General features: G+C 39.7%; 1 protein-coding gene across 2 annotated transcripts; it reads right to left on the bottom strand.

The window, feature by feature from the left end:
* Nucleotides 1-218: 218 nt before the first annotated feature.
* On the bottom strand, nucleotides 219-10572 carry tcf19 (transcription factor 19). Of its 2 annotated transcripts, XM_023344379.1 has the most exons (6): nucleotides 10355-10572; nucleotides 8512-9320; nucleotides 6614-6783; nucleotides 5508-5895; nucleotides 4163-4655; nucleotides 219-3719 (listed from the first exon to the last, which is right to left on the bottom strand). In XM_023344379.1, exons 2-6 carry the CDS (start codon nucleotides 8789-8791, stop codon nucleotides 3380-3382), a joined length of 1671 nt encoding a protein of 556 aa, XP_023200147.1. In that variant the 5' UTR covers nucleotides 8792-9320; nucleotides 10355-10572; the 3' UTR covers nucleotides 219-3379. The 2 variants fall into 2 exon arrangements, with proteins under 2 accessions (XP_023200147.1, XP_005802907.1); XM_005802850.2 differs by lacking the exon at nucleotides 10355-10572 and having other exon boundaries at nucleotides 8512-10000.
* Nucleotides 10573-19194: the final 8622 nt, after the last annotated feature.

Below are 19194 nucleotides of genomic sequence, written 5' to 3'. Positions count from 1 at the left end.
TCAGCAGAAACATTACATCTCCGGCTGCGGTTAATGGTTTAAAAAGGAAAAGAAAAAAACAAGAGGAGGAAAACAAAAACGGTGATATCAAGGTCTGATCAATCTTGACTGGAGCTGGATGTGAATGTAGAATAAATGAGATGTGCTTTTGATCACAGATGGTTCTGTAGAAGAAAACAGTTCAGCCTCAGAAGATAAAAACACAGATAATGCAGAGATAAATCTTCTGAATAATCTTTATTTCTCTGATAACTCTGACGCTCGTGGCATATCGGAGATTTATGATTCTGTACAATATCAGAAAACCAACAAAGTCAAACTGCTCTGAGATGTTCGGCGTTTTTAATGTGCTAATTAAAAGCAGAGCGCTGTGAAGATCCGGATCAAAACAAAATGATTTACTAAACAATGTTTGATTCGCAGGTCATTAATAGAGCGGTCACCTCACAAGAGCAAGTTTTATCAGGAGACAAAAATCTGACGCTGGACACACAAAGACATGACCGACGCAATCAGAAAAATGTCTGCAGGCTACAAACTGTCAAAGTCTCCAAAGATGATAGGAGGAGTGATAATGAAAAACATCCCAGATCTGCAGATTTATGATCCGCTGCAATTAAAGACGAGTTTCTCCTCTTTCATTAAACAGTTATGAAGTCTTTTAATGGTTTAAAGATACAGAATCTGTGAAAAGTAAACGCACCCGTTAAAATATCAGATTTTTTGTGATGTAGAAGAATTAGACCAAATTAAATCATCTCAACTTTAAACAAATCTCTAAGGCAGAAGATGCAAAAACTAAAAGTTGGAACCTGAACTAGAACTTTGTTGAAGCACCAATAATAGTAAATTTGATCAATCAAAAATTTACTTCAGAGGAATTTTTCCTGACTTTTGGATCCTTAAGGTAAAATAAAAACTGCAGAGGTTCCAAAATATCTGAAGTATCAGTATAACCTTACAAAGACAAGTTGACAATATATATATATATATACTGAAGGATCAGCAGGAATTAGAAAATACTGGTTGTGTTCTGCATATGAGATCTACTGCAGGATACAAAGAAAACATTCAGGACGGACCGAAATCTGCTGAAACGAGGCTGAACTAGAAGTTTTGGACCAAAATTACAAAACACAAAAACTTCAAACATAGTGATGGCAGTATCATGCTGATGGATTCTTTAGACTGAACTGTTTTTGCAGAATTAAATTAAACTGATAACAGTTTCAACCCCAAAACCCTCCAGGTGTCTGCAAGAAAGGAGCTAAAAGTGGAACGTCCTAGTCAAAGTCCAGACCTAAACCTGACATGAAATCTTTTACGCTGGCTCACATAAAGAGGTTTGTAGACAGGAGATGTCCTCACAATGAGAGATTTGGAGAACTTTTCCAGGACAAAGTGGGGAGAAACCGCAGAGTCATTAATATAGAATAATAAATAAAGCAATATAGGCTACTGTAGATTATTTTGATTTTTAACAATTCCCTCAGCTTTATATGTTATTTAGCTGAATTACACAGCTTAAACGTAACATTAACAGGTGGATGTAATTGTAAAATGATTTCTTTTGATTCTTTACATCACAGAAACCTGACATTTTCCCAGCATGTGCAAACTTTATATCTCAATATTTGTCGACACCAATAAGATTTCACATTTCCCTCAAAACCAAAAGCATATGACAAAAAAAAAAACATCCAAAGCCCAGAAAACCACTAAAATCCTGTGTAGTTTGTTGAATAAAAATACTCCAGAACAGTTCAGGGAATTCAGAGTGAGGAGGATTTTCAGTATAATTCAGAGTCAGGTAAAGTTGTAATTTGTTTTGCCAACCTGCAGGGTTTCTTCCTGGCGTTTCTGCTCTGAATAATTTACAACACAAAGCTCTACACAGTTTTCACATTTGTGGTTCCTGTGGTTGACATTGCACCCGTTTCAACTTCCCAGCAAATCAAGCTTCGACTTTTAACACGTGTTGGAGCAAAAAAAAAAAACTAATTTGTAAAACATCTTCAACAGTCGGGTTTGCCACATGAAAGTGGAAAAAAGGCTGGTTTAACGCTCAGCGAGGTGAAGATGATGCTCCCTTTATGTGAAGCTGAGCAGCTGAAGAGATGCTTTTCAAATATTTTTATCTTTCAGAATCTAAACCCAACAAGCAAAATGAATTAAACTGTGAAAAACCAAACAGATGAGCAAAAAAATCAACAGAAAATCCAACAAGTTTGATCAACATTGAGCAAAAAGCTGAACAGCACCTTTATGTTTGTATGAGGCCAGAGAGTTAACTGATTTAAAAGTCATTTTTCTGATGCATTTTAAGAAACTGGAACGTTTGAGCAACTAAATAACAGATTTTCGTGCAAACCAGTTATATAAAGTTCATTAAGTTTACCTTTGATGAACTGCAGACGGCTGCTTATTGTCTGGTTAAAGCTGAGAATAAACAAACAATAAAACGCAAAACAGAAAATCTAACATGAGTGGAAAAGAAATAACTTCACCTGCATTCCACTCAAACAAACATGTAGATTTTTTTTAAGTTTTCCTACCTTTAAAATTAACAAAGGATCTTTTTTTCCAACATTTTCTCCCATTTTATTTTTTTTATATATTTTTTAAACCTGCTAGATTTTCCCAGATGGGTTGAGCAGAAGAGAAATTCAGAAGGAAAATTGTGAAAAGTTGAGTACATTCAGAGTAAACCGACCAACTTTGGCTTGAAGTTTCAGTAGTGTGAGGAATCTATGAAGATGGGAGCTGAAAAGATCATAAAATCATCTGTGACATAAACACCCAACCAGCCCATCAGGCCCAGAACGGAGCATCTGCTTCCCCCCATCAGGAGTTCATATTTCATATCATTTCAGTGGTTAGGAGATATTCTCTGACCAGCTGCAGCTATGCATTTTAATAAAAACCCAATCCTCCTTAAATCCTGCAGCTGCTCCTGCAGAAGTGCTTTCAAACATCAGATGATCGTCCTGAGATCTCGTCTCAGCAGCTGCAGCAGCCTGCTGACTCGTTTTAATTGCTCCGCCGCCGCCGCCCACGCCGCCGCTCCCACCCAGGAAAGTCTGATCATCTGTGGGGCGGCTGCGTCAGCAAACGGGGGAGATTTGAGGAAAGTTTATTCTGTTAAAAAACATTGCATTAATCTTCCTGAATGCAGCGAGAAGGGGCTTAAACGTTTCATCGAGCGTTCCCGTCCTGATCCCGGCTCTCCAGGCAGAGACATTTCATTAGTTTTCCTCTGAAGCTCCTGAGTGGCACCAAGGTTCAGAAAGCTGCTGCTCTAGTTTTCATTTCATGTTTTTAGCACTAAAAGAATTAAACATTTAGGGGTGAAAATGCTCCGTGGGCCCCGCTGGTCGCCTCAGCGGCAGCCGCAGTGGAAGTCGGCGTTGGGATCCATCAGCAGCTTCTTCCGGTCCACATGCAGACAGTCGATGTGGTACCAGGCGTCGCACACGTCGCACTGGATCCACTGCACCGTGTCCTGCTGCGGCAGCCGGCAGCGCAGCGCCGCGCACGGCTCCACCGGCCCCGCCGCCACACCGCCGTCCTCATCTTCATCGTCGTCCTCGTCGGAGGAGGACGAGGACGAGCCGGAGGAGGAGGAGGCAGAAGAGGTGGAGGAGGAAGAGGAGGAGGAGGGAGAGGGCAGCGAGGGCCGAGGGGGGAGCGGGTGTTTTCTGGGCCGGCCGCGGCGTTTACTTTAGGGAGGAAAAGAAAAAACAGAGAAATCATGAAAAGAAGAAAAAACTGCAACTAATTACAGGAGAAACCTTCAAACTTAATAAACCTGATTAAATTCCTCGTTTCAGTTCTTTGGCTGCTCCAGTTGGCTGGTTTACTAACACCACTGTGCTGATGACACTCAGCTCTATGTTATAACAAAACATGAAGATTTGAATATTGAAGCTACATGCTGAATCAGATGTTTTATTATATTGAAATAAAGTAAAATTGAAGCACTGACATTTTTTATTATGCATTTGTACCTCTTGTGTTACTTAAATATTTTTACGATTTGTATTTTTATTCACTTTATTTTAACAAATAACTGGCCCTCATTTAGTTAAATATATTATTAATCTACATGTTTAGTTTTTTATCATCTCCTTTGGCCAGTAAAACTTCATTCCAAACATCTTACGCTGTCTGATGGTGGAATCGGTTGAACTGCATCCTTCCTCTGTCGTCGGTGCGAATCCTCACTGTGGGCGAAGCCAGGCTGTAGTTCTCTCCTCCCACCACCAGAGGGGAGAACACCGGCGAGCTGTTGGCCCTCCGCCTGCCTCGCTGCGCCACCGGTTTCTGCTGGCGGAAAGCGGCGATGGTTCCGTTCACCACGGTTTTGACGCGGTGCGCGGTGTCCACTTCCTGTCTGTGGGGAACCACGCTGGTGAAGGACGCCTGCAGCAGCTGCTGGTTCAGCCGGCTGTTGGTCATGGCGCCGTGGAAGCTGCCGATGGTCCGGACGCCCACCGGGAAGGGCTTGACCTCCAGCGGGCGGCGGATGTCGCCGTGCAGCTTGGGCTGCAGCGGGGGAGGCGGAGGGGAGCCGAAACCTTCAGACTCAGATTTGTAGAGTCTCCGTCTCTTCTTTGGTCTGGATCTCTGTCCGTCCTCCATCACTCCTGTCACAGCTGGACCAAAAAACAAGAAAATCACAAATTAAATTTCTGTTTAAAAATATATTACATTTTTTAATGCTCATAAACCCAAACCCACTATTTATAAAATCATTTGTATTTAAATATCTGGATGTTGTTAAATTCAAAATATCACAGATAAAGAACAGAGCAAATAAAATTCAAGAATTGTTTTAACCAAAGAAAAAGAGGAGGATACAATTTAAGAAAAGATGCGAATTTTAAGAAACAAAAGATAGGAACAATGAAGCAATGTCCAAATATAGATATATTCAAAGGGATGTACAAAAAATATTTCTAAAGTTATATGGAAGATGAAAGATATGCATAAACAGTAAAATATAGAACATTCTTAGATGATTTAGGTAAATGTATTTAATACAAAATTAAAGTTTACTGATCTTTGAGAGAGTGAATGTGCATCATTATGCTATTATCAACATATTACTTGAAAATGGTCTCAAAACATCAATATTATTGTTTATTGCAAAAATTACTGGGACAATTTATCATACAGCAAAATTCATTATCGTTACAGGATTATATGTGTTATAGGAATATCTGACATAGAAGATATAACTTCATATTATAAAACATCTGTTTAATAAAATAGTTTTCCATGCAAGATATCGATATAACATATACTGTTAGATGTATTTTGATATATTTCGGTATATTGATTAATAGTATAAAGATGGGGGGAAAAAGTGTAAACTTCTTCTCCCTGCTGTCCAAACAATTAACTGATTTTTATGTGTCAAACATTGTGTTTTCGTGTGTGTATGTTTGCATACATGTATTATTGTTCAACATAAATAAAGAACCATAAGGTGAGCTGCCGTTCACCTCCTCGCCCTCGGGGCTCGTCGGAGCTGTCGTCCTCCAGCAGCACGGTGTGAGCAGACTTCCTCCTGTTCCTGGACGCCGTCTGCAGGGGCTTCAGAGGAACGGCGGCGCTGGAGGAAAACGCCGGGCGCGTGGCGGAGGGAAGCAGCGAGGAGAAGCCCACCGGTGAGGAGCAGGACGGGGTCCCTGGGTCAGACACGGCCCCCTCGTGGCTGTGGCTCCTCTTAAAGGTCCAGGCCCGGCCCTTCATCTTACTCAGGCTGCCGATGGAGTTCAGGATGACCGTGGCCCGGTTGATGGACATCTTGGAGAGGTCCAGGTTGTCGGCTGATTTGCGGTCCAAGTTGGTCCTGATGCGGTTCTGTAAGTCAGAGGAAAACGTTCCTGCCTGAAAAACAACAGAGTGACATACAAAGTTTGAGCTGTTTTCCAAAATGATGAGAAGTTTCTTCAGATGAAGCTTTGAAACCTCAGAACTCTGAACCGACTGTCAAGCATGGCGGTGGAAGCATGTTGCTGTGGGATCTTCAAAACTACTGCAGTTATGTAAATTTTTTATTTCATGTTTGAGAAATTACCATATGGAAAAAACCCTAGAAGGTCTAAAATTATCATCACATTCATGTGTGTAAGATTGGAAAGATTAGAAGTCTTAAAAGTAGAAAATTTTGGACTTTTAAAGTTCCAATCCAAACAGCAGACCAGTCCAACCAGTGGAAAAAATGAGTCTAAAGCCCAGACTCTCCATTTAAAAATTTTTAATTTGTCAAAGGCCCTAAATAGTAAAAAAAAAAGATGCCATCTGATTTAACTTCCTGAGATGACGAGTAAAATTTGAACAAATGTTGAAATGCAGTCAGGAACCGCACAAAATCATTTTATGGGCTGCAAATGGCCCCGCGGGCCTTATGTTGGACATTAGTTACTGCTGAACCTGGGTTTCTGTGGATTAATGAGAAAATAGAGACTGATGATTATCATAGTTTGTTTAAAAAAAGAAGGGAGTAAAGAAAACAAAAGGTCAAAATCATATAGCACAAAGACGTGAAAACATGACTTATAAGTTTCTGTCTCATCAAACTTCCTTGAAAGCATCGGTTTGTTACCTTTGGAATCGTGATGGCATCAAAGTCCAGGGGACGAACTTTGACCTTCTGGAAGAGGAAGTAGAACTCTGGACTTCCTGGAGCTGACTGATCTCCGAAGGTGAGCGTGTCGCCGTCCGACAGCTCCCACAGGACGCCCGGCTGCAGCAGAGCCTCGTTCACCCAGGTTCCTGGAAACCAGACAGAAGATGCTAACCGCTAACTGATGCTGCTGAAATCTGATCAAATATTCACCGTTTACAGGATGGAAACTGTTAGAAGTCAAACCAACAGTGAGCAACAGTTTTGCAGCTCCAGAGGGAACTTCACCCAGAGCCAGAAATCCACAAAACTTTTTAATATTCCAACATCTGACAAAAGGAGGACATAACGGAACAAGCGGAGACTGGAAAATAAAGCCGTTTGTTGACTGGATGTGTTTACAGCTCGGAGACTTTGAGGGAAATGTAAAACAGGCTGTGAAATGGAAGCAGAAATGAAAAGCTGGAAGGCTACAAGCCAATCAAACGGCCGTGACAGCAGGAGAAATGTGGCGGGAATGCTAAAACACGAGGCTGACGGCGAAAAGGCGAAATGTGGGGAAACGGACTGTGAAATTACCAGAAAAATTAGACAATAAGGCGCAGTTTAGATGCAGAGTCCATCAGTCACAGTCCGGCAGGCCCAGGGCCAGACTTTACGTCCAGATTTCTCTTTCCATCTCACAAACACCTGAGACAGCAGCAGAACCACCTGAACACGGAGCCCAACAGGAGGCGTTTCTCTGCTCAGGGCAGCAATCAGCTCCACTGAAAACATCTTATTATTGGTCCTACATGTATGAAAATGTTCGTGTCAAATTTATTATGTTTGATGGGTTTTTCTTCAGATGCAGCTTTGCATTCAGTTTGAATCAAACAGAAAAATGTCTGATTTATTTTCTTTCTTGTAATAAACCGACCTGTCACTCTCTGTTGCTCAAACGGGTCGTATTTAAAACAAATGAAAATTCTGGGGGTTTTTTAAACACAAATTATTTTTTTACACAATAAATATCTCAATAATTTAAAAATGATTGTCAAACACAGGGTTATTTATTTATTTGAGACCTGAAAACCCTGATCCAAGCTTCCAGCGCCGACAAACTGAAAAGCTTTAAATATTTTTATTTTTGGTCAAGTGAAGCCAAAAAGTACAAAAGATTGTGACTTTTCTGAAGATTCATTGAAAAAAAATTATAATTTATCATCTTTGTAGAAGAAAATGCAAAGATTAATGATTAAAAAGTTCAACGTTTTGGGTGGAACCTTTATATTTGCCTGTTTCCGGTACATCCAAAAATCTGATGCACAACCAACATTAACTGGAGTACACAGACTGACTGCTGAAAGAACAACACAGTCAGAGTAGTAAATAAGCCAAAACTGTACAAAAAATGTAGATTTAAGACAGAAAAACTTTTTTGTCTGTAAATCTTTCTACACAGAATTTCTCAAGTTGCAGCTTTAGCTTCAAATTCTGAAAAGAAAATCTCATATTAAGCACATTGTGCTAACAAATAATAAATCAGCCATATACTGTAGTCAGGCAGAAAGGTCTGAACTTTTCCTGTTATTTTGTCGCTGCTGTTTCATCCTTGCAACAAATATTGCATTTTAGGCAATAAAATGTTTATTTTCTCATTTAAAAAAGGAATTCTTTGTTTATTGGAAAACTTGAACGTATTTAATGTATAAAAAGGCTTAAATGGAAAATGTGGCCATTAATTTGATCAGATTAATCGATTAGTAGGTTAGTTGCCGCTGTACTGTGAAGGTTCCTGTCTCTCTCTGCAGATGTGGTATTTCCTGTCAGTGGGTGTGTCTTCCTGTGTCATGTTGGGTCTTGACTGGGACGCTCCAGGTGTGTTTCATTCTCACCGTGGCTGCTCCTGTCTTTGATGTGAACCCTCCAGCCCTCCTCCTGCGGCGCCGGCGCCTCCTCGTCGCCTCCGCTCGCCTCCTTCTCGGCGTGCAGCTCTGCGTGGATGCGCGACACCGAAGCCGAGTCCAGCGTCACGTCGCACAGCTCGGCGGCCCGGCCCAGGCGGAACACGGAGCGGCTCAGCCCCGGCCGGAACGTGTAGAGGTCCCGCGCAGAGTCGCCCGTGGACAGGCCGATCCGCAGCAGCTGGAAGCACGGCTGCGCCCCGTTCAGCATGGCTGAGGCCGCCCCCTGATCTGTGACCGGCCCTGAGCTACAGCCGGCCCAGATCCATTTCCAAACACACCTGTGAGCAAGTGGAGAGCAGCCAAGCTGAGAGTCAGAGCAGAACGCCGAGCCGGCGGATCGAAATGTGAAGGTCACAGGCGGGTGCAGCGGCGCTCAGCAACAGGTGCTTCCATTAGCATGCAGAGCAGCCGCCACGCTGCGCATAAATGAATGAGTAATGAGGATCTGGAGCCGAGTGGAAGACGGTGAAAATGAGCTCCTGCTCTGCTTTATGAGCCCCGGCTCACACAGACCAAAGCCCCTGCGGAGAGGGGACTGCCGAGCTGCCAGTTCAAACAGTAAGAGGCGCGTGAACGTGAACGGCAGGTGAGTCACAGCATCGCTAACGCAACGCCAAGATGGACGGATTAAACGCCAAAACCTGCTCCCAACTCTGCAGCTGGGACTTTTACTTTGAAATCTACTTTGAAAGACAGAAAATCACTGGAGGTTCAAGCCTGAGAAACTGAAGATCGATCTGAAAGAAAACAAAGAAAAACATCAAATTAAAATACATTTATCTGTTCAGGACCAATAATATTTAACCTGTAATAAACACAAGAGTGAGCCAAAAAATTTTAAAAATCATGAACATTGACACCTTGAACAACAGGCCTGAGCAGTAACAGAAGCAGACTTTCCCCAGAATGCTACAAGCATATTATTGGAATGTTGAGTGGAAGGAGGAAATGTGGTAGAAAATGTTGCATAAGCAACAGAAGTAGCCAGGCAGGTTGGTGTTATAGCAACATTTATCTCAGTTGTTTTGGCTCTGGTGTATTTTGTCTTTGTGTTGATAATACTCTGTAGATCTTCAGTGAGGTTTAATAATTTCTGCAGTTATTAGAGCAGAAATGAAACCTGCATCACTACAGTTCTTATCAAAGGGAAACTTCACCCTGAACCTCCAGCAGTTTGGATTCTGCCCCGGGAATCTTCACCATCTTTACAACATTATCAAGGCTGCAGTTATCCCTGATGCTTTTGACTCTTATTTCTCCTTCCACTCAACTTTCCATGAGTATATTTAGATCCTGCACTTAAACATGTCAGTGACTGTCAATACAGCAGTCTTCCAAATGATTGTAACATTAACAAATAATTTATGCATTAAAAATCATTTTGTGAGCTGTACTCATTACTACTAATAAAAAACTAAACACGTGTTATATATTATTTGTAGCTTAATTACTGACAGAAATGATCTGAACTTTGATGGTCCAGTTTATTGATCAGTTTGATCAGAATCTGCAGCTTTAAGAAGCAGAAGTGTGCATCGTGTTCCAGCTGCCAAATCACGGGATCAGGACACAAAGCAGAACTCAATAACTATAGTAATTATTTAAATATAAACTTTAAATCGGTGTATTTCAACACAACCTGCCGTAATCCTGTGGTATCAACCCGTTTTCACCCAGTTTGGGCTGATTGGAGCGGATTCCGCAGCAGCAGAGGCTCCGGCTCGCTGTCGTTTAGTTCCTTGTTAGGATGAAAGTCAGAGGCTCCACTTACAACAATGACAGAGCAGCGCAGCGTCTCCCTCCGCGACCTGCAGCTCCAATCCCCGCGTCCGCTCCTCCAGCAGCCGCCTCAACACTCACACCGCCGCTAACTTCGACTTTTACGGATTATTTTCGCGTCTCCGTCGGTCCCTGGAGGTTTCCGTGCGGGTTTCAGTGCGGGCTGTCGCCTTCGTGCGGGAGGAAGTGCTTTGAAATTTGGCGCGCCAGTCCCGGGTCTTCCGTGCGCTACGAGCGGCGTCACTTCCTGATTCTCCCCGGTTGGCCGAGAGCCATGGCGGCTTTAGCGGGAGCAGGCGGACCGGTTTGTCCCACTGGGACTGGAGCCAGACCCGCTTTCTTTGTTTTGCTGACGGCTGGAAACAAACCTGGTCATAAATCTTTAACTCTTTAACATTTTGTCTCATTAGAGCCACAAACTTTAATATGTTTTCCGCGAAATTTGATAAGAACTACAAACATGAAGTACAGCATAAATTTGTAGTGGACGCTTTTAAAGAAAGCTTGGGTAAATATCTGAAAAGTGTGGCCTGCTTTTGTCTCCAGCACCTCTGAGTTGCAGCTTTGTAGAACCATTTTCTCTTACATTACAGTTTAAGTTTACTACATACTGCCCATTATTTTTGGCAAAAGAGTTCAAGCTTAAATAGATTAGATATAATCTGATTATATTTATCAGATCATATCTGATAAGCATAATCAGTTGTGCCACAGATTCTTTGGACTTTGACTGGGCCATTCTACTCTGACAATTCTTTAATCTAGGTCACATGTCAAACAAAAAGCCTTTTTTACAAAAACATAAAATCTTACCAAGTACATTTGATCTAATTTCTAGTTCAAATATCTTAATAAACTTGAAATAAGAAAACTAACTGATATGTAACTTTTCAGCAACAAATAATTCCTGAATATTGATTTTAAAAAAGCAGTTCTACTGGCAGATTATTTCTTGTCTAACAAAGATCAACTTTTGTCACATTTTGATTAACAGTTTTGTTGGGATCTAGTAGAATATTTATTAATTTACCAGCAGATCATTTTTGCTTTTTCAGAATTATTTCTGATTTTGATTTTTTAAATCCTACAGCGAAGAGAAATGATAGTAAATGATGCATTGATAGATGGATGACATCTATATTAGACTTATATGTTTGCAAAAAGAACTATTAGAAAATGTTTTTGCGAAGCCCCAAAGCCTTTCTAATGCTCCATGTGTTCCTGCTGTCAGATTTTGCTGCGCTGCAGTGGATCTGTGTCATATTCAGAGTTATCATCATGAGCTGGATATCGCGTCATCTCTCACTCTGACCTCCTGAGTCGCTCTGTCTCGCCTCCCGCTCAGAGCAGATAGACGTGCAGATATGATTCATCGTCTGGAGGTGATGCTTCACAGTTCATTCCTGCATCCACACTTTGTCTCATTCAGCTAAAAGGACGCAGCGCTGCTGCAGAGGCAGATGGTGACAAAGACTTCACAGGGACAGGAGAGCATGTGTGGTTATGGCGGCCATAAAGCCGAGCTGTAAAAGGCTCTTAGCGGCGCCCGTTTCTGTTTCCCATAAAGCAGCTTTAAGGTTTTTCTGCTTCCCAACAAATTCTCATGAATAATAAGATCAGGGGATTATTTAAGGTCCAGTAAAAAAAACAAACCTGGATTGAGCTCAGAGTTATTGGTGCATGGGAGCTTTTTAACAAATGCATAGCCAATAATAAAACCTCATTCCCTTTAAATGCATTAAAGTGTTCAGAAAGTGTGAAAGGGCCAAGATCAATGAATAGTAAAACATTCACAATGAAGTGAAAACACTTTGGATGAAAATTGCCTGAAGAGGAAAAAAGCAAAGTCAGCATACTGTAAATACTGATGTACGAATTTATTCATTATTGTAACAAGAAACAGTTTAAGCTTTAAACTGCAGCTGCTTCAAATATTGGACTTTGTAGAGGGAGATATTTAATTCTCCGGAAAATTAAAGTACAATACTGTGAAGAAGTTCTCACCACCTTACATCGGATTTTTATCGCACTTAAATCTTTTAGACCATTAAATGCATCTTAACACCAGATGCAAAAGAATTTAAAAGCAGTTTTCCAGTGAGGATTTTCCAGACCAATTTGTTAAATTATGATTTAACTAAATTGACCACTTTTTTTTTTTTTTTAAAGCTGAGCTCAAATTCACTCACCACACCCAGATCTGATTACTGCAAAACCTGTTGGACCAAAACCTATAAATAAAAACTAAAAACTAAATAGAACCTGTCTGACAGGATGAAGCAGCACATCAGAGCCCAATCTAAATAAAATTAAAGAACAGACGACATCTATCATTCTGGAAATTATTAAAAGTTAATTTTTCAGGCTTTATGACTCCAGTAAACCACATCCAGATCCACACTGCAAAAAAACTAAATCTTACCAAATATATTGATAGTTTTAAATGAAAATATCTTATTACACTTAAAATAAGACTAAACACTCTTACAAGTACCTTTTCAGAAAGATATAGGAGTTTGTTTTAAGTCAATAATAATTAAATATTGATGATAAAAAAGTTCTACTTCTACTGGCAGATTATTTCACTTATTACAAGACATTTTTTTGTGATTTAGTTTTTGGATTGACTTTGAAGTTAAAGTCAATTAATCATCTGTGGAAAGTTAAAAGACAAATAAACGTTTAGATTTGACTCTTTCATTTGTTTTAATCAAGAATAAAATGATTCCCACCTTACATCTGCTGATGGAATAAGACTCGCATATAAAAACAAAGCAACACGACCAAAGACGGTGCCACAAAATAAACTGTTTTATCATGTTTTAAGTGAAGTCAACACAGTTTCAGATGCATTAACCCAAACATCGAACGTCTTGATAATCATAAAGGATGTCCAGGAACAGGAAAGCTGCTTAATATCAACTTCATCAAAATCAATCAAATCTATGCATGCAACATTCTTATGTTAACAGTTATTAGTTGAATTAACAGATTTTAAAAGATCAGATACTAACAATATTTTTGCAAAACATCAAACATTTTTAAGTTTAAAGGTTTTAATCTGTTGTTCAAAACAGCAAAATTCAAACAGATTAAACAGAATCTTTATGTTTATAGTCAATAATTCATCAAAACATTTCACCTCCTCTGTTGTCATCTTAGTTCTTTAATCATAAAATGTCACATAAATAATAAATACACTTTTAGAACACAATTTAAAGAAAAAAGTTGGATAGATTTGGAAGTTTGGAGCTTCATAGAGGTTCCAGTGATTATGTTATTGTGTCTGAGTGTTTACATCAGTAATGCTTTGAAGCAAAAATATATTCCACATTTTTGTGATTCATGAAAAACCATCTATCCTGCTGCATTAAATGGAAGTAAAGATTATTCTTGGATGAATGAAACCCTGGACTCCATCTGCCACCCTCAGCCAATCAAAATGAGTGAAATTTTTTGACAGATTCTGGAGAGGAAAAATGCAAACAGGTCAATTCACATCAGTTAACCAGGTCATGTGGTTGTACATTCATAAAAGCAACAGAAAACTTGTCTAAGGTGTAACTGATAGACAAGTTCTGTGTTTTTATGGGATGCTTTTGTGATCTCTTCTAAAATCGCCCCAAACACAACAAAAACCTACTAGTTTCCATTCTAAAATAAAAAAAAAAGCTTTTAATCAGTCATATCTGTTCAGGTTTCCTTAGAAAACGATTGCTCACATGCTTTTAGTTTCCCACTGAAGGTCAAAACTGACGTGGTTCTGATTTAATGAAAACAGGACGAGTTAACCCAAATGGCTGCGTAATAAAACAGAATAATACCATTCCATTACAGGCAGAAAAAACTGAAAAGCACATCAACTGAGAGCAACGAAAACAGATGAAATCATCACTGAAAGCAAAGCAGGGTCGTGCTCCAAATGTGATCCATTTATACGCATATTTTTAACCCAGACAACAAAACAAAATTTAAAAAGCATAAAAACAAAGATGACAGGAAGTCTTCTGTTTTCAGATTCCATATAATTATCACTCATTTCAGCTGGAACAGCAGCGATTGGGGAAAAAAATGTTTTACAACCAAAACAAGTAGCTCAATATCTACTTTATGCAAAATGAGAAATAAGATCCTCCAGTTTTACTGCTGCTGAGTCCCAGCAGTGATCAGGTGATTTTCAGGAGGCTGATGGGAAACCAGAGCCACAGAAAAAAGATGCAATTCATGTGATCATTATTTGCTTTCTGGCCTTTCGTCCCACAAGTAATCTACAGGCCGGCATGCTGCACCTACACTAACTGTTACAAACACACAGGACAGCAGGTTGTGGCTATAATATTCGAGTAAGAAGGAATATTAAACACAGCTAGAGTTTAAATGCATCGCTACAAAAACACTGAAACGGTCATTCATTAAAACGTGTGGTGCTTTTCTACAAAATATTGGGACGACATCATTGTTTCAAACACAAATTCTATCAAAATAATTTCAGGTTCTAGTTTTATCGTATAAAAACATTCTGTGGTGCTGGGAGGATGAAGGTGAGGTTAGAAACGAGTTTCAAGCCGAGGGATCAATCAGGGGGAGGCGTGGCGTCGCTTTATGTGTTCATTACTCGGAAAAGGAAATTACTACAAAACACTCTGCGCCAGAATAAGCTCACTCTCACAAAGATAAGCGCCTGGCAATTAGTTTCGCCAATTATCTGTCATGAATCAGAAAAGGCTGTTGATTCAAGCTCCAGTGGAGAGAAGGTAACTGATCTCAGAGTAATTTCCTGTTTGGTTCAAAGGTATTAGTAAACTGCCACTCGCTGCAGACATTGATTCCCTTTTTTATTATTATTATTCTTTGGAATTTCAGAGAATAACAGATTAACATTAGAGGGAATCATGGCTGAAAGAGCATTTTATTAAATCTCCCTCCGCCGGAGCACGGATCAGCACTTCTGCTCCGAGGAGCTTTCTGAACGTGTGATGAAACAGAAAACACGAGAGCGAGGTGAACGACACAAACACAAATCCTTTCATAAAGTCTCCATCAGCCTGAACTTACAGTCATTACTCCAGGAGGATCGATGAAACTTTCACCCCATGAAGCATCAAAGTGGCCTGGCAATGAGAATCTGGATTTTGTTCACAATTAAATGTTTCATCTTCACTTCAAAAAGGAGAAATTTAGCATTTTTCAAAGATAGGAGTGAACACAGATCCAGAGGCCTTTGAAATGTGAAGATGAAGAGAATGAAATCCTCAAACCTGCTTTAAATACAGCTTTCAAATATCTTTCACTTAACTCCATCTGCTGGTTCATGCAGAGGGGGTAAGTATCTGCACCCATGGGGCATTTAAAGCAGATGCATGTCACACCGGGGCAGATTGAGGGAAAGGAGAGGAAAACGGCTCCATGTTTTAAACTGTTTGTCTTCTGATAACTGATTCCTGTTGTTCCTGTTTTAGATGGAAAATCCAATTAAATTGAGTTTGTTATTTGATAATAATTTTACATTTGTTATTTGGAGGTAATAACTTTAAAAAAACAAAAATAATCAAGAAGGAAATATGTTCCTCTTCTTTTAGAGATGTTTTCTGGAATTTGCTTAATAATGCATAAACAAATGGTCTGAATGCATTCAGTAAAATTAGCTATAAGTACTGCAATAAAAACATGAACATCCATTTCTGGAAAGGTTTTTTTTATGTCCCACAGTGGAGAAACAAAAAAAAGCTCTGAGTTCTGCACACTACAGGATTCTAGTTGTGGCCAATTTATTGCATTAAGGAACCGTTTCCAGGCATCAGCTCTTTATTGGACCTTAATCAGGTAAAATGGAAACCTTAGTGGCTCCCATGATACTGTTAATGTGCATTTTTCATTTTCTTTATCTTTGTAACAACATAAAGAAGTAAACTGTTAAAATGTCACCTACAGAAAAGGAGAATCTCCCAGGACTAAAACCATCAACATCAGTCATAACATTATGACCTCCTGCTTCACTGGTCCCTGCTGAGCCTCTGAACGTGTTGTGGTATCTGGCACCAGGATGCAGCAGAGCCTCTGGATCATGGAAGCTTCTTGGATTAGACATGTTTGTCCAGCACATCTCACAGATGTCACGTTAACCTCCTTCAGCTTCCTGTCGGATAGCTTCCAGCCTTCTGCACCAGTCTGCATCAGTGACTGTAGCTGTTACCCTGCCGCCAGTTTACCACAAATTATTCATTAGACCAGTGTTTAATAATACTGTACTACCAAAACAACCCAGAATGTCTTTACATAATTTTTTAGTTCTTGCAAAACTTAAATCCTAACGCTTGCTCATTTTTCTGCCTCCACTTGGAGCCTAATGTGTCCAAACCAGCAGCAGGAGCCATGATGAAGAGATGATGAGTGTTATTTACATCCGCTGTCAGTGGTCATAATGTTGTGCCTGATCTGTGCAGAGTTATTCAACACAGAATTAGTCCATTCAGATGTTAGAGCAGTTTTTACAGATCATTTGTAACTCATGACTTTCTGAGAGCTCCCTCTAGTGGTAAAATGTCATCCAATTAAAAAAACAAAAATAAATAAATAAATATAAAAAAATGTATTCTTATCTTTAAATATTTTTACTCTTTAAATATAAAGAATAAAAATCAATGTCCTCCAGTTTATAAGTGTAGTCCTTTTCAGATCCACATTAGAAAAACTCCATCTTGGTTCATACTATATGTTTCAGTCTGCGGCAGCCACAAGCCGCCATATGCTCATGCACAGTCGGCGTGGTTGAAAAAACCGTTTGCCGCCTGCAGTGGGCCTGAGGGATCCAGAGGAATCCTGCAGACTGGCACAGATGATCAACTAAAACCTGGACATGAAATCCTGCATCTCCACTGCTGAAGATGAACCTTAGAAATGTTTTATTCTGTTTGTTTGAGGAGTGGTTATTATGTTGGCATGTGAAAAACTCTACATTTCTATAGTGGGACATAATTTTATGATTAAAAATCGCAGATTTGTTCAGTGGTTTACTTTTAGGGGTATAAAATGTATTTGTTGGGGTTTGTTGGGTTCATTCAGCAAGATTTTAATAGTAAAAAAAAAACAAATAAGGAGACACAGCAGAGGTGTGACCAAGTCACTGTGTTGCAAGTCTCAAGTAAGTCTCAAGTCTTTGTCCTCAAGTCCGAGTCAAGTCTCAAGTAAAGACAGGCAAAAGTCGAGTCAAGTCTCAAGTCAGGAACCTTTAATTTCAAGTCATTTCGAGTCGTTTTTATTTTTTATTTTTTTTATAATTTGCAATTATACATAAAATTCAAATAATAGACCATTTGTTCGTTTTAAAATATGTATTTATCTCAAATGATAGAACATGTGTAGCTGAACACAAAGTATAAAGAACATTTTTAAATTGGACCACTTTATTGCCCAGTTCTGTTAAACTTGATATTCAATAAAAAAAGAGGAAAATGCTGACATTTCCACAGCACAATACAAAGAACCATAACAGCAGTTTTTTCCTCTTTTCTCTGACCTGTCAAAACAATATATTGTCAATATAATTTCCCAACGTAGATGTCTTCAAATACACCAACCATCCTTAGATGATACTAGACCCGGCTCATCATCATGATGGGACAGAGAGACTCTGTTCCCTGTGTTCAGGTCCAGAATCTGCTTTCTGTTCCGGAGCCCCGCTCACTATCCACCGGCTTCCTCAGCTAACACGGTGCACATTATTTGTGGAGGCATTTGAAGGACCGGATTTATGGTAAATAATCACCAATTTAACCCGGAGTACACATGCTAACACGAAGTTAGCTAAAGTCGGCTATCTTACAGCAAAAGAAAAGCGCCACCTACCGATCTTTGTGAAGCTTCAAATGCCGGACAAAGTTGGACGTCGTGGCATCTCCATCCGATATTCTCTTCTTGCATGTTTTACAAGTTGCACTTCGTTTTTTAGTCGAAAGTTCATAACCTACGTAGCCAAAAGAAATTAGCATATTCGAGCGGTTATTTCGTATTTCGTTCCCTGAGCTCTGCAGCTTTGCCGCGTTTTTTTAAACGTCCAAATCCTGTTAATTTGATTGGTTGTGTAAATGACTTTTCTAATATTTTGTGTCTCCTCATGTCATGTATTTGTTGACATGATACTCGATGCTTTTATTTTGAAAGGGCTTGGAACGGTAAGGTGACTGACGCAAAACGGTAGAAGTAGCGCGGCCGTTGGGGCAGAGAAAGTTGACATGAACGAGTCGGAGTGAGTTGGGGTGTGATTCAGGGTGACAATCGGTTGGTTGGCGCTTGGTTGATGAGGGAACAAGGTGAGTGTATTGTCGTGTATATATGTTTATTTTTCCTGCGGAACGTGTATTTCTCTATTGGGTGTGACGGTTGTGTTTTGCCACTAGATGGTGCTGATTTACTATGGTCAACCGTCAACAGTTGAAATACGTTGCATTTTATTTCATGACAGGGATTTTGGATTTTAATAAATACATCTATTGTAAAACATAATTTTAGCACAGAAGGTAAAAGATTTATATGTTAAGGTCAGAACAACACTGTTTGAGTACTAATGTTATTTTATTTGTATATTTTGTAGCTCTTACGGTGAGTTCACAATAAAAGGCTGTTCAATAAAGGACTGTGAACCATCAGTTTAAGAGACCATCTTATTCAACCGGGACGCTACAGGTTGTGCTGCAGCTGCGTACACATACATACATAAGGAGAGAGGAAACCATAGTGACGGTCTGCGCATATTGATACGGAATGAGTGACATTAATTAATGACGCCACTTTCTAAATAATGTGTTTTAAATTTTAAGACTTTGAGTAAAAAAT

The sequence above is a fragment of the Xiphophorus maculatus genome, chromosome 13, assembly GCF_002775205.1.
Source record: "Xiphophorus maculatus strain JP 163 A chromosome 13, X_maculatus-5.0-male, whole genome shotgun sequence".
NCBI lineage: Eukaryota > Metazoa > Chordata > Actinopteri > Cyprinodontiformes > Poeciliidae > Xiphophorus > Xiphophorus maculatus.
The sequence above is the reverse complement of the archived record's forward strand: the minus strand, read 5'-3'. Positions and strand labels throughout refer to the sequence as shown.